Source organism: Eutrigla gurnardus (assembly GCF_963514095.1).
Source record: "Eutrigla gurnardus genome assembly, chromosome: 23".
Taxonomy (NCBI): Eukaryota; Metazoa; Chordata; class Actinopteri; order Perciformes; family Triglidae; genus Eutrigla; species Eutrigla gurnardus.
This window is the reverse complement of record NC_139934.1, coordinates 10587687-10604577: the sequence shown is the minus strand read 5'-3', so window position 1 is coordinate 10604577 and position 16891 is coordinate 10587687. Positions and strand designations below refer to the sequence as shown.

The following is a 16891-nucleotide window of genomic DNA, read 5'->3' as shown; positions in this document are numbered from 1 at the left end:
CTGATTGAGGAAGAAAGTGATAGACCTCAGGTAGGGGCCAGTTTATAAAATACTACTTAAAGACCTGTTGAGCAAGAATTTCTTCATTTAAATAGCAGGAAATTCTCCAAAAAATGGTCCTACTCATTCATTCCTTTGTGACAGTGTTTGTGTCCACAGAGAGACTGCCTTCTACCTGTATTTTCTTATTTCTTAGTGTTGGGGGTCTATGCCTGCCACCTAAAACACTGCTGAATCCCTTTATATTAGTGTGTTTTATTGTCCAGTGTTTATCTTATGACAACCCAGGTAGTAATGGACTGTAAGGACAATGATCTGTGTTTGGAACATCTCCTAAAGTACTGATAGACTTACATATTGGTGTTCTAACAATATACATAGATGAATGTCCCCAATTGGGTATGAGTAGCTTGTGTGTGTGTGTTTGAAACGACCCCAAAAGTAGTAAAAATGGTAAATCACATTGTTTTTCCTTTTCCAGCAGCAGTTGGCACCTGATGATAGCCAGCTGATTGAGGAAGAAAGTGATAGACCTCAGGTAGGGGCCAGTTTATAAAATACTACTTAAAGACCTGTTGAGCAAGAATTTCTTCATTTAAATAGCAGGAAATTCTCCAAAAATGGTCCTACTCATTCATTCCTTTGTGACAGTGTTTGTGTCCACAGAGAGACTGCCTTCTACCTGTATTTTCTTATTTCTTAGTGTTGGGGGTCTATGCCTGCCACCTAAAACACTGCTGAATCCCTTTATATTAGTGTGTTTTATTGTCCAGTGTTTATCTTATGACAACCCAGGTAGTAATGGACTGTAAGGACAATGATCTGTGTTTGGAACATCTCCTAAAGTACTGATAGACTTACATATTGGTGTTCTAACAATATACATAGATGAATGTCCCCAATTGGGTATGAGTAGCTTGTGTGTGTGTGTTTGAAACGACCCCAAAAGTAGTAAAAATGGTAAATCACATTGTTTTTCCTTTTCCAGCAGCAGTTGGCACCTGATGATAGCCAGCTGATTGAGGAAGAAAGTGATAGACCTCAGGTAGGGGCCAGTTTATAAAATACTACTTAAAGACCTGTTGAGCAAGAATTTCTTCATTTAAATAGCAGGAAATTCTCCAAAAAATGGTCCTACTCATTCATTCCTTTGTGACAGTGTTTGTGTCCACAGAGAGACTGCCTTCTACCTGTATTTTCTTATTTCTTAGTGTTGGGGGTCTATGCCTGCCACCTAAAACACTGCTGAATCCCTTTATATTAGTGTGTTTTATTGTCCAGTGTTTATCTTATGACAACCCAGGTAGTAATGGACTGTAAGGACAATGATCTGTGTTTGGAACATCTCCTAAAGTACTGATAGACTTACATATTGGTGTTCTAACAATATACATAGATGAATGTCCCCAATTGGGTATGAGTAGCTTGTGTGTGTGTGTTTGAAATGACCCCAAAAGTAAGAGAGAGAGCCCAGAAGTAATAATGTAATAATGATAATGATTATGATTACTATTATTATCATTATTATTATCTTTATTTATAGAGCACTCTTCTAAATCCATGTGACAAAGTGCTTCTTAAAGGAATTAAAATAAAAGTCATAAAATCATCAAGTTTTAAATGAAAATATATAGAAAACAATTTAGTGTCTAAAACCCAGTACATATCAAGAAAATAAAAACCTAATGATAATCAGGAACGGCTATGTGATAAAGGTATTAAAACTTGATGATTTTATGACTTTTATGTTGATGCCTTTATGAAGCACCTTGTGACATGGTTTTAGAAAAATGCTCCTTCTGTAAAGATTATTATTATTGTTATTATTATATTATTACTTTTGGGGTCATTCCAAACACACACACAATACTCATGCCTAAATGGGGTCATGCAGCACATTCATCTCAATATGTCTTGAGATTTCAACTGTATCAAGGTTGATTATATATTTACTTTATCCGGTTTCCTTTTCCAGCAGAAAATGGCACCTGATGTCAGCGAGCAACTGACACCTGATGTCAGGGACAATCCTCTGGTAGGTGATCACAGGGGTCAACACACTTGTCTCTGAAGTCTGCAGTTCAGTGTGCCCTCCCGTTTAATCTGAAAAACACTTTGGGGAAAAAAACCCCACTCTGTTTTGTCTCACTGTGACGACGTTAACACGATATCATTTTGTACGATCAATTTAGCCAACCCATGCCTTATGAACACCACGATTCTTTAGCATTAACAGTTGGTGTTAGCATGTAGCTAATGTTTGCTATTCGCTAGGATAACAATTACATGACATCAGTTGCTGTAACACTTAACAAAAATCATGTGGGCTGCACACACAATTTAAATTTTTTTTTTTTTTTTTTAGCTGTCATCTAGTCGTGTGAATGCATCTCAGGTGTATGATGAGATCAACATAAACAGCAGCAATCCAGCGGCACATACAGTAAGAGCCCATTTTCATCTTTAAATGTAATAACTATTGTTCATTTTTGGCTGTGAGGTGTTATAATTTGTAGTTGTATTCGCAAACTGTCTTTGAAACAATCGGTTCTTTATTTGATTACTGTCATAGTCTCGAATGGCCAAATATAGACAGCACCATGAGGAATGCTTCAATCGTTACAAAATTGCAGAGGAGGAGCGAAATGCTAAAGAAAGACAGAATACAATGAATTTGTTAAAGCGTGCACAACTGGTTCAACAATTGGCACAACTGGATACGCTTGTGAGTAATACACTTGAACATCTTGCAGAAATTACTCTCTGTGCCCAACCTCTTATGGTTCATTACTAGGAACTTGATTGTGTCTTTTTATTACTTGTTATTCAATACAGCACAGTCAAAGCTGGGTTCTTCAACTGATGGCCAGTGGGGCAGATACAGCCCTTAATTATTTATTTTTTTTACTCGTCCTCTGATTAATTCCCATGAACCCTGAGAAAAATGTTTGGCCTATTATATTTCATCTGTAAGCACTGGATTTTTACTGTGAATGTCCATTTGTCATGAAATGTTGTTGTCTTGCTAACTTTCAGACATTAGTAAAGCAATGATGAGTAGTCTACATTTTATTTCCTGACCATATATAACTTACCATTGGTCTAATTTTGTTTTGCTGTTGTCCTGGAGTCAACAATCTTGTTTCTTTTCATCACTTTTGACATGCCTTTCTTTCTTTTCCTCCATTAGCTAACTTCGCAATCCCCATTGCATGATGATATTCAGGTATGTCTACAACTTCAAACGGGCAAGTTTTAAAAGGGAAGCTTCTATAAAACTCCATGATCATTGACATGCTCTGTGTACATCAAGCAGTGATAGGGGTGCAATTATTTGGCATGTTTTTAAATGTTAGAATGCCAGTTGAATTTGAACATTGCACACAGTAAGTTGGATTTGTCTTTTTAGGCACTAGCCTCATCAGATACCTCGGATGAATCAGTGATAACCAGTGATCCGTTGGAAGATGGAGAGCCAGCATCAAAAACACAGGTAACACTGCATTGCTTGCTGCATTTGAACAATAGCCTATTATTTACTTTTCAATTGTACAGGTATATTCAGTGTGGATAATATCACTATTATCATTTGGCATCGTTAAATAAACCATCATTAATCCAATAATTTTCATCGTGCTCTTCAAAAATACATACTCATGTAATTTGTTTATTTACCAATGTATTATCCCTGAAAAAGAGTGAAGGTTGATCACTCTTTGATCATTATAGGGAGTGGAATTTTTTTCATTTTACATCAATTTCAATCATACCAATGTTTTTTATGTATTATTATTTATTATGTCATTTAATTTAAGTTAAAAAACCCACGTGAATGTTTTTTTTTTTTTTTGCTGAGTAATTTGTACTAAATGGAATGCTTTTATTTTTTTGTCCTTTTTTCTATTCAAAGACAACAGCTCCTCTTGCGTGTGCTACATCATCAGATGGTCAAAGATCTTGGAATTGTTCAGTGGATTACTCAAAAAGGATATCCTCAAGACAAAGACAGGTATTTTTCTACAGTCTAATAACAGTTGTATACATTTTGATGTATACATAAAGCTAAATCCATTATAATGTGGCTTTTCATTAAATCACCGTTGATAAATGTAGCCTTTATATGTCATATCCCAAAGCTAAAAGAGATAATCTTCCTGTAATAAAAGTCCAATGCATCAATACAGTACATGACACTCAGTATAGTAAAGGATGACCTATGTTACAAAACAGAATCTTTTTTCCAAGGCCACTTCATATATGGAAACATCCCTTGATGACTCTGATGTCACAGACTTTAGTGATCGTGACTATGTCCCAGACTCTGAAGCAGGAAGTTCCTCTGAGCCTGATGAAGACACACCGCTGTATCCAGTTGTGAAAAAGCCCCTGCCATCTCTACGCTATCCCATTTTATCTCTATCAAAACAAGATACTGATTCAGGAAGCCCAGAAAAAAGAGACAATGCAGTCAGCCCTAAGAAGAGGAACTTGATCACTCAAAGGAAGAGAAAGATCTCATCCCCCAGTCCAATAAAGAGCAACTCAAACACTCCTAAGAAAAGCAGAATCCAACAAATTTGTGGCTCAATAAGAGTATTGCCTCCCTCAAATTCTGAAACTCGTCGAGTGTACAACAAGAGGAACTACTGTCCCTTCTGCCTCCATCCCTCATCCAAAATTTCAAGACACCTGGAAGCTGTACATGGGGATAAAGCGGAGGTTGCCTTAGCCTTTCAGCATCCAAAGAATTCCAAAGAGAGACGCAAAAAGTTGGACATTCTTAGAAGACGTGGAAACTTTGCCCACAACGCCAATGTTGTGAGGGAGGGAGCTGGAGAGCTCCAGGTCTGCTACAGACCACGAGAGTCCAGACGTGCCTCTGAATTTATTCATTGTTTTCATTGTCAAGGACTTTACGCCAAGAAAACATTGTGGAAGCACATGAAAATCTGCCCAGCAAAGAAAGAAACTAGTGATGAATCCAGCAGTGGGAGGAGTCGAGTTCGATCCAAATGTGCCCTTAAAACGGCCATTGTGCGTGAGATTAGTGAGGGCTTGAAGAATGTGATTTCCTCCATGACCTATGATGGGGTCACTCAGCTGATTCAAAATGACAAACTTCTCCTGCAGTTTGGACAACACCTGTTTGATCTGAATGGGTCAAGAAAGAACAGACATGACTACATAAGGCAAAGACTTAGAGAACTTGGGCGACTATTACTTGTGGCTAAGAAGATTACTCCCATCCGGAAGGCAGAGGAACTCATCTATCCTGCAAACTTCAATCATGTGATATCTGCAGTGAAAGAGTTGGCTGGGTACAACGCAGAGAACAACACATTCCGCACACCTTCCTTAGCCCTCAAACTTGGTAACAGCCTGGGTATAATCTGTGAGCTTGTAGAGAGTGATAATTTGTCTGGAGCTGACAGAGACCGGAGACTTGTAGAATTTGCTCGAGAATTCAAGACCATAAAACAATTCAGATGGAAGGGAATGATTACCAGAGGAGCAACAACCTCTCTTAGAGAGTCAAAGTGGAATGCACCACAGATTATTCCTCTCACTGAAGATGTCAAACGTTTGGACTTTCACATGGAGAATTTTAAAGTTGTTGTTGAAAGAATGCTGAGACTGTGTCCCTCTGCAAAGAACTATGCAATGCTTGCCAAAGTGACACTTGCTCAGCTGATCATTTTCAACAGAAGAAGAGAAGGAGAGGTGTCAAGAATGGAGTTGGCCACTTTCAAAGCAAGGAGAAAGTCAGAACTCAATGAGGACATGGCCCTATGTCTTACCCCACTTGAGAACAAGATGTGTGATTTCTTCACCAGAGTAGAAATCAGGGGGAAACGAGGAAGAGGAGTCCCTGTGCTCCTAAAACCATCAATGGTGACAGCTATGGAGCTTCTAGCTGACACTCGTGAACTGTGTGGAGTCTCCAAAGAGAACATCTACATGTTTGCTAGACCAGGAGCATCATCAGCTTACAGAGGGGGAGAATGCATCCAAAGGTTTGCAAGGGAGTGTGGTGCCAAACATCCCGAGGTCTTAACCTCAACAAGGCTCCGGAAGCACATAGCCACGATGTCTCAAGTTCTTAATCTTCAAGAAAATGAAGCAGACCAACTTGCTGACTTTCTGGGTCATGACATTCGTGTCCACAGGCAGTATTACCGCCTTCCGCAGGGAACACTTCAGTTAGCCAAAATGAGTAAAATGCTTTTGGCAGTGGAGAAGGGGACTCTATCACAGTATCAAGGTCAAACCCTTGATGACATTGAGATTGACCCTGAAGGTATGGATACATGTGTGTATCTTAGTGTATATTAGTACAATATATGTAGTTCAGATGCTGGGGCAACCCATGGTTTTTGCCTGATGAGAAATGCATCATCAGTACTTCTTTAACAGTAAGGTAGTGTTTATGCTGTATTTGGTAATTGAAGTCTAGAAATTAAGAACCTTATCAATCTGTTTCAAATTGAAAGAATGCAAATGTAGTCTTATCAGGTCAAATATGGATTACTTTCTCCTTAGATATTGCGTACATGTATGGTTAATTGATATAGAACACTACACTATATCAAATTATTTTGATTAAATGTGCAACTGCAATAATGTGGGCAATACATTCAGAATTGGCTGTTGGTTTTTCATCTTAAGGCTACAACTGCTGAGGCTATGCCATATTTTTTTTAAATATTCTCTTACATTTTCTCAGAAAAAGTTGATTCCTCCCAAGATCAGGATGCGTCAAGTGATGAGGATGAGTCTGTTGAGTTGTCTACTGAGACTACAGGTGAAGACGGCCAGGAGCCACCAGAGACTACAGGTGAAGACGGCCAGGAGCCACCAGAGACTACACCTTTACTTCCGGCCACTGCTTCCAGTTCCACTCCTCCCACTGGTCTTCGCAATCAAGGTTTGTTTTGGCTTGGGTTAGATATTTTTTTAATGTAAGAAAGTTAGTATCTACAATATAAATCTAACCTAATAAACCAGGTCTTACAGCTGAATACTGAGCCCTTCAAGTAATTTTGCAGCCAAACCATCCCAGCCACTCTGGCACTGTGGATAAGGTTTTGAATTGTGGTAAAAATAAAGACACATATTCAGAACGTCCTTTTTTGACTTAGGCTATTTAATGATAAATGGACATATTAAAAACATACTAATCACTAACAACTGATCAGTAATATGTAGGGATGGGAGAAACAGGACTAATTTGGTACCTGTTCCTGACTATTCAGTAAAGAAATATTGCTGCCATGAGTGTTTATATAACATGAATTTATTTTAACATAGCAGGCATTTTTCTTAATCGTCCCCTAATGATGAAGATGCTGGTGTCAGTAATCATATTTAACGTGCTGTAACTTTGTGTTTACATTCTGTGCTCCCCAGTCATGGCTGAGAGGGCAAAAAGTTCAAAGGTGTTGGTTCACTTTACAAAATTGAATGAAAATGCAGCTAAATCTAATATATGTCTAAAACATATTACACCAGCAACCTCATGAAAGACTTACAAATACAACGATCAATAACGTAATAATAACATAGCTAATGGTTCTCCTAGCTGTCCCTCCCGGCACCTCCCAGCTCAGACATTACCACTGTTTACCATGCTTTGCTGCCGGTCTTGCTACCTACCTATAACATAAATGTGTCTGTCTACTGCACTAACAGACAACTTGTCTGTCCGTGATAGCCTAAAGAAGGGCATTATGGCAGAGTCTGCACTGCAGTCTCTGTTGAGACAAAGGCTGAACTTCATATTCACATTAGAACATGCTCTCCTTACAAAACATAGCTTAAAGTGCATGCAGATAATAACATCTAATGACTCTTGTCCCTAATGGGAAAGTTAGGCACCAACAGGTGACTTTTATCAGTTTGTATATATGTGTACAGCTGAAGATCTCAAAAGTGACATGACATGATTAAAATGATTTGTCCTCAGTCTTAAGGTTAAAATTCTGTTAAGTTGTTTGATACTAAAATCTCTGATTAAAAAGTGTTTACAACTGCAGCTAACAATTGAATTTGGAGAAGAATCTTAAGTTTAAGTAGTAACACTTTGAAAAGTGCTTAAAACGTTACATATTGTAACTCCAGATTCTATTAATAAAGGTGTAACCCTCTAAGAGCTATTGGTCGATATCGTGAACATTTTTCTTTCTGTTCATGTCTATATGATATCGTCAGGACCTGAGCTCTGCTCCCAGAAAGGCAATGCTTTCTTCAGCTAATGTCGTTGGAGCAGGGAGCCTGCTTTTTTTTTTTTTTTTTTTTACAAATTTAACTGTTTAAATAATTAAAAACCTTTGTAGCGATATCTAGCATTCATGGCCTTCTATTTTTAATCAGTTTACCTTGGTGTTGTCCTTGCATTTTGAACAATAGTACGAAAAGACAGCACAGGTTGTGAATACATTTTTGGATGGACTGCAAAAAATGCTTTTAGTAATGAGATATTTACACCTCTTTCTTCACAGACAACAGAGGTAACTCCAAACGTAAGTGGGAAGACAGTGAGGTGCGTGCTGTTCAAAGACACATGATGCGCTTCATCAACACGTGCAAGGTACCTCAAAAGATGGACTGCATTCGGTGTATCAGTGCAGAACCCCATGCACTCAAAGACCGAAACTGGACTGGAGTGAAAAATTATGTCCGAAATCGGATCACTGCCTTAAAGAGACAGGCTTGTTCTCAGGACTCACGATAGCTATTTGTTGAAGTATACCTGTGTGAACTAAAACTGTTACCTTATTTTAGAGGCTAATGTTAAATTTGCTTGTGCCCAAAGCCCTTCTTTCTTTTTATATAGCCAAAGTTCTTGCTGTTGCTAGCGAGCCCAAGAAATTGTTTCTCTGAACATTCTCTAGTCAAGTATGTTAAATGACTGTTGTCCAGATGCATTCATTTGAAAGCTAGCCAAGTTTGTAGTGACCTGTAATTTTCAAGGACATTCCATTTGAGCTGTGTGACACTTATACATTATGTCCATGCATTATGTTACTAAAATACAAGTTAACAGCAAACGTAAGTCTGTTGGGTGTATTATTATTTCATGCAGATTTTCATTGTGGTGCTACTATGACATATTCAGTCTACCGCTTAATCTGCATTATTCCATGGTCTGGGTGAGTATGTGATGTCCACTGATGTGTGCCCACATTTGTGGAAGATTTATTTTGGTTTTTACAAAACTTACCTTTGAGAGCTTCTCCAGTTTGACTAGTATGTGGCAGTATAATGCCAGGTGATCATCCCAGGGGGCAGGCATTTCCGGGTTTTCTGCCTGAGTTTTCAGTCTTTATGAGAACTCAACAGAAGCGGCTGTGTCCTGCTAACTCTTTCCTTTTTGCTCAGTTCTCAGACGATATACAACTGACCAATGGGCATCGGCAGCCCCGGTACCTGTTACAAGTACAGTATTACCCGATCAAAGATTGAATTTCATATTTCATCACGACATGCTCTCCTTACTGAATGTGCATGCAGATAATGACATTTAATGAGTCTTGTCCCCAAAAGGAAAGTGAGGCACCCAAAAGTGACATTTATCAGTCTGTGTATTTGTGTATAGCTGAAGACCCCAAATGGGACATTAAAATTATTTGTCCCCAATCTCAAGGTAAAAAATATTTTTGGACAAAAGATGTTTAAAACTAAAATCTCAAGCGATTTTCATAATCTGGAGACTCCCAGTAATATATTCCACTTGCCAGCATCTCTCTAAACCATTCAGAAAGTGGTGTCCTCTAAGGGAGGGTGTTGAAATGTGCGCCCCCAAAGTGGACATAAGTAAGTATGTGTGTGTGTGTGTGTGTGTGTGTGTGTGTGTGTGTGTGTGTGTGTGTGTGCATCTATTTGGGGAAAACCGGCCCATCTCGGTATTGGATTTGGTGCACAGGGAGGGACAGAGGAAGATTTTTATAGATTGTTGATTACCTGGGGAGGTCCCGCGGCTTAAATTGAGTCAGGGGCCACACACACACATACACACACACACACACACACACACTTAAAGAGTTTAAGCACACACACTTTCCGTCCTGCAGTAGCCGCGAGTCTCTCGGTCCTCAACCCTCGCTTTAAATGGCACCTTCCATTATGAATCTTGGCGTCACACTCCATCACGCTTTCACAGTTGGAGGTCTCAATTCAGCAAAAGTCTGGTGCGACGGTGGAAAGAGTCATATAATTAAAATAAAAACACCCGCCCATGTTTTAACAGCATTGAAATTGAATGAATCTCTGCAGATTGATTATTAATCATGCTTCAGATCTCTGTGAATCATTCACACCTTTTTAAAGGAACTTTCTTTGCCAAGGAAAAAAGTACATTATTAATGTGTACTGTAAATATAATATCCACTGTTGATCAATGCATCGTCCCTGACACACAAACAGATGAAATCAAATAAAGGCCCAGTATAACGCATCTTATAGTGGAGAAGGAGAAATACAAATACTGAACAGATTTTTAAAAAACGACTCCTTCCCACAGCAGCTGGGTAATACCGCTGACATTAGCGATTTCCTGCTTTGCCGTTTCCATTTGGTCGGACAAATTGAGAATGAAATCGACAAGAAATCCACATCGTAGCACCCGATATCGTGTAATTGTGTAATGACCATCGAGGGGCCGTGGATTATTAGGTATTTTATTGTAACGGATGTTACATGTTTATTATCAAACGTGATCGCGGTTTGTTCCCCTTTGTACTTCACATTTAGGAACTGTGTAAAATCAAACTTTATTGACAGTTTAACATTAAAAATAGAGCTGATCCATTCCCACAATATACAAGGACACAATTGCCATCCGTGTAGCTTTAACACACACACACACACACACACACACACACACACACACACACACACACACACACGCACACACAATGGATGAGTGCAATCCATTTCAAGGAACATCAATAGCTCCGACAGCTTATAGGTGTGATAATAATATGAGCACAGTGTGGTGCGTTATGCAATAGACTGTGCCATCATTAGGCACAATAGAGCAGACACACACACACACACACACACACACACACACACCAGTGGGAAAAGGAAAATGTGTCTTTAATAACCCACAAGGTCAATGAAGAAAACATTTTCTAATGATGCCTCGTTTATTTTGTTCACAACAAATGAATAATAGACTCCTGTTCCTTTGTCGTACTGTCACTGAGGGTGAGATGGACACACACACACACACACACACACACACACACACACCGTTTATCATCTTCCACACACATTCCCACACTCGTGGTCCCCCTGAGGTCGGCTGATGCCCCCCCTCCCCCTACAGGCTACATGTGTGGCAACGCCTCTCTAAAAAGGTGATGGAGGATAATTGGGTCGTTCAGAAAAACTGCAGAAAAACACGTGTGGAAAAGAGAAAGGCCTGCTAAATATGTCTTCAGCAATGTAAGAGAAGTTACTCACGTTGTGAAGATTTAAAGCATGTCATTGCTTCTGTTGCCATATCTTGTGTTTGAGGCTAACATTTGGAAGCTAATAAACTGCTAAATTCCGATATTGAGAGGATGAGCACGTTGTATCTGCATTTTGTTCACATTTAAAAAGCCAGCTCAACATTTTCCCTTCAGGCCACCAAAATAAATAAGATTTCTTTTATTGTCATTCCTTTTTTAAATTGGTTTCTTGTTATTTTCTTTTACCGACGCCTCTTGTGCTTGAATTACAGATCATTTTAGCAGTGACGGGTGTAATAATGACACACATATCTACGTATACATTGATTGCTAAACTAAATCTGTTCCCAAATAAAAATTCTGTATAAAAAAACAGAACATATTTTAAAGAGATGCAAAGAATGCCTGAAGCGTTCGTTCACTCCGTTGATCTCCTTCACAGGTCTAGAGATTCAGATAATGTTTTTATCACTGCACACACACTCACACTCACACACACACACACACACACACTTGTGATCTATCCCAAGGCTATTTTTAGACGCCCACAGATCTTGATTTAGTATCAGCCGCCGTGATTCGCGAGGAGGAGCCACTTTTGCAGAGTCGATTTCTCGACCCCGCATGAATAATTACCATTCGTCCGTCTGGCAACATGAGAAGGATCGTTTCTAATTCCAGCTTGTCTCCTCGTGTACATGAGCCTGAATGCACCTTTAAAATTGAATCCATGTCCACAACAGATATTGCTCAGACGTCACGGCGCTAACAGCAACAGAGTACACTCTCTCTGTAACCGGCTCTATTTTCTGATAGTGCCATCAATCAGAACAGGCAGACTGCCGTGAGCCCGGGCTTTACTTCCACCGGGCCGGGGTGTGTGTGCGGTTTTCTGCGTGAGTCTCGGAGAGTGACAGGGTTATCAACACAGCCCAACATTTCGCGGGGGAAAAGCGAGGAGGGCTCATGACAGGTTGCAGTGGTCATGGTTTATTTGACAGGTGCTCCCCTCGCAGACCGACGACAGGGTGCTGGGAATGATGGCTGACATCACGGGAGGCACCAACAAGGGGTCAGCTGACCAAGGGATTGGAAAAGGTATGAAATTTGTGCAGAAGATGCACTTCACATACAGTATATCCATTTGTACAATTCTCTAGGCCGGACAACAGCTCAACAGGCACCTTTAATTGACATAATTATGATACAAAGTGACATTATTACTCCCTAATTTATTCAGATGGTACTCTCCCAAACATACGACTAGGGATCGTTACATTTGTGTGTTTTCAAAGGAGAAAAAAAGTGGATAAATTTAGTGCATGACTAAGTAATTTGAGCATTCATCTGCTATCATGCAGAGCTCCCTCTGAGCTGATGGCATCCATTCTTGTTCCCTATTAAACGTCCATTATGCACACACAGTTGTTTGCATTTTTTTCCATCAGTGTGAACTGTATTAGATTACGGCCCTGAGTAGTGAATCGACTTAATATGTTGCCATTAAATATGTATTTGGTAGCTTTTGAATTCTTTATCTTTGGTCAAAAGAGCAAAATCACCCCATAAAAAAAACAATTAAATACTCCATACTAATAATCCATACCATACAGACTATTTTAGGGTTAACTGCCATATTAAACAAATTAACTTTAATTTATAATCACAAATGTGTACTGTGTGGTTAAAATGTTTCACACAGCAAATATAACGACGCATAAAGGACCAAATTAATGCCCTTCACTATATATAGCCACATATAGTCGTGACTGCAGTGTGTTGTTCACACACAAGCATTGTGTACTTAAACATTTGCTAATTAAATGATTCAAGCTCAAGATAAATGCCAGCATATTTCTCTGCTTCATTAATCCTGAAGCTTCCTACAATAAAATGAAATGTAAAGTGGGGATGTGGCAGCCTGGTTTGAGCCCAGAGGAGAGAGCTGAAGATGTGTTAAGCAACTTGCTATTGCATTTGAATATTTAACCAGCTTCCATTAAATCAGTGATTAATTTGAGGCCACTGCAGGAGTTGCCAGAGCATGACAGTGGAGATGTGGAGCGAGGGAGTCGGAGAGGGCTGCGTACACACATGTTGGTCAAAGTTTCCTCAACTGTGGACAGGAACTATGAATTATAACAGTGAAAACAGAAATAATTGCCTCTCCCCCTAAATCGACCCTTTAGGGACAGCAGAGGAATCACTGGGGTGGAAAGGGGAATCTTCTTTTTCAAGACCCTTCCCAGAATTTTTCCATTTTTCTTGGACACGTTTTCTTTCTTGGCTGCAAGATTACTTTTTTTTCTCCGATAAATGTAAAATGGATTTTGCGGGACAGTAGCTGACTGGAGGCATTTCCCGAGGAGCATCATCAGATACCGGACACTTCAATTTGCACAAATCCGTTCATCAAATTTGAAATCGAGGCAATCTGAGCCGTGGGGCGTTTCCTGTGTGTTAATCTGCAGCCGGGGCACCAGCTGAGGCTTCTGAGGGGACCGGATCAACTCATATGTATTAATAAACTCTGGCTGATGTTTCCGGCTGACTACTTTCATCACAAGAACCCTTTGAAAGTGACTTAAAATGAATTAAATGATGATAATGTTATTTGATATTATAGAAAATGTTTGTCTTGTGATTTTGGGTGTGAAAAGTCCTCTAAATAAATGATATGGCTCACTCTTCCCCTCAAATCCAAAGTCTGACAAGCCTGCTGTGCCTAGTTACGGGTTGCTACGCTATGATAGGACAATCTCTGTTTGGGAGAAGGGTTTAACGTGTGGTCACTTCCTGTACACGTAGCCCACACAGTCATTTAGAGCCTCTAAAATCTTCTGGCTCCATCTTTTCTGTCAAATGATCTGCCACTTCCTCTGGAGCGAGGATTCTTCTTCACGGCAGGGTGGGAGGGAAAGACACTTTAGAGGAAAAGCTTGCTAACCCAGAATAAAAGCTGGATCGGGGGATAACTGTGACCTTAAATGTGCGCTCAGGGTTTGCTTTTGTGTTTTGCGGATGCAAATATAGTTCTAAAAATACTTTCAGCCATTAATCTCCAAGGTTAGGCTGAATGCAGCTTCCATCCAGCCAAGACTCTACACTCATCCACAGCCTTGTCCTCCGACGTATGCGAAAGCGGCTGCCTTTGCATTGCTCAAGGGCACATTGAGGAGACGTTGGTTATTCATTTCCTCCCACGCGGCTTTTCATACATATTCTCCGTTTGCAGAAAGAGCAACATTCCGGTCGCAAGCTTCCCTGACCTTTAAGCCCTCCACCGCAGCCATTTAAAAGCAACGCGAGCCTTGAAATGCAAGCCGTGACCTCCCCTCACACCGCCTGCCAATCACGCCGCAGCGTTTACAACGGGCGGATGTTCATTCGGCCAATCGGATGGCCGGTGGCACGTCCAGATGTTAGGGACGCCCAGGAGACGCGTGGAGTGGCAGCTCCAGATGTTGGAAAACACTGGAGAAGCTAATAAGTCGGCTGCTGCAGATTGTTGTAAATGCACACATGGGGCTAGGGGGGGTTTTATTAATTACACGTGATGGAAATGACATTTGATTAGAGCTTGATTATGTAATAAATGGTGAATTAATTTTATTTTATTTTTTTTTTGTCTAAATCAAAGGCTAATTCCCCACAAAGGAAAAACAATCACAAACACAAAGCTCTCCATAAGGAGGGAGATACCTGAGGCGCCATGCCTTTCTCCGGAGACGACACATCGTCATGGCAACGGGCTGAAGCGGCAGCTAATGGCCGTCTTATCAATTTGATCCAAGTGACTCTCAAAAGGGAAAACAACAGCTGACTCCTCAACCTGTCATACTACACATGCAGAGGCAATGGGCCGCCTTAGTCCTCCAGATTTACACAAACGTGGTGCACAAACACACGCACACACACACACACACACACACACACACACACACACACACACACACACACACACACACACACACACACACACACACACACACACACACACACACACGTAAATGCAAAACAAATGAATGTTGAGAATCCACAATTTCACTCCACTATACGGTAAACTTGTTCAAATATATGCCGTGCGTGTTTCTACAAACACACTCCATCATGTTGACAGGTTCATAAGAGGATTTCACTTTCATCGCCATCTTCGCTGGACCCACACACACACACACACGGCCATGTCCCGGAGGAATCCGTCTTCATTTGCAGTGTTTGAGAGCAGCCCTGAGAGTCAACTCATCCCCATGTCTCCAGATGCTCCTCTCCGCTGTCTGAACAGGGCAGCAACATTTCCCCACAACCGGCGGCGAGAACACCCATCTTCATTCGCCATCATTTCCCTACGGATTAAATGACCTTTTTTATGCTAAATGTTGAGGGGGGGAAGTATCGGCTGCAGCTACTCGGCAATAAGACTTATCTGAGTTTTAAATGAAGCCTTGAAACTAAGAGCTCATTCTCTAATTTTGTGTTTATACGCCCCATATAGTCAACATATTAAAGGAATATTGTCCTCGCAGACGTAATTGCTCTCTGGTTCTCTCTTCTTCCTCTCGTTTGTGAACCCCAGTAATGAGTTTATTCTTGAAGTTGAAGCATCTTCCACTCTGCGTGCGTTCAGACAGAACATGTAGAATGAATTTTAGAGGCTTTGATCACTTGACGGCTCTTTAGCTGCTAAATGCACCGCCGTGTTCACCAGCTAGTCGCTAACTGCGTCCGTCTGGTGTTCATCCGTCGTGTACATTGCTTTTTAGAGCTTTTCCACTGAAAATAGCTTCCTGATATAGGCACAAATGCGACTCCATGAAAGCATTAAGAGTGATGTGATGCAAAAAAGTTGTGGGTCGGACCGCATTGAAACCATAAAGCTCTGTAAAGCCACTGTAAGTTCTGTAGGTTCGTCACCGCAAGCGACCTCTGCGTTTTCACATTTTTCCACATATAAATTATTAATTACAGCGTTAAAATTGTTTTTCCAACAACAAAATGAACTCAATATCACTCTTTTCTCTCTAATTAACATCCACCCATCTGGTCCTCGCTAGTTTTTTGGAAGCAAAGTTGATTATAAATAGGTTTGTCTTTGTAAAAAGTACAGCTCGGTGTGAGAACAAGCAGGCGTGCTGAATGTGATTCATTAAAGAAGCAAAATTCGATTCAAAAGATGTGTACCTGTGCTTTTCCCCCCTTCTTCTACAAATTGCAGTGTGAGCAGAAATAAACGTACTAATACAAATGTGGCACTACAAGCACATTTGGCCACTGTTAAATATGTATCATTGTGTGCTAATACAAGAAGAGAATGGGAGCAGAGAAGTATTTATGTATAATTCAAAAAGACTGGGTGGGCCGAAGAGTTCTAAAGGCCAATTATCTTCTGGGGGATTTGGCAAGTTAAGCTAAGCTAAGCTAGGCTAAGGCTAGAC

At 40.3% G+C, this 16891-nt stretch overlaps 1 protein-coding gene across 1 annotated transcript; it reads left to right on the top strand.

The window, feature by feature from the left end:
• The first annotated feature begins 3196 nt into the window (after positions 1 to 3196).
• LOC311008975 (uncharacterized protein) lies at positions 3197 to 8789 on the top strand. Its single transcript, XM_084002941.1, has 6 exons — positions 3197 to 3493; positions 3911 to 4009; positions 4246 to 6298; positions 6725 to 6802; positions 6836 to 6925; positions 8499 to 8789. The coding sequence occupies exons 3-6, from the start codon at positions 4258 to 4260 to the stop codon at positions 8729 to 8731; spliced, it is 2442 nt and encodes an 813-aa protein (XP_083859067.1). The 5' UTR covers positions 3197 to 3493; positions 3911 to 4009; positions 4246 to 4257; the 3' UTR covers positions 8732 to 8789.
• The last annotated feature ends 8102 nt before the right edge of the window (positions 8790 to 16891 follow it).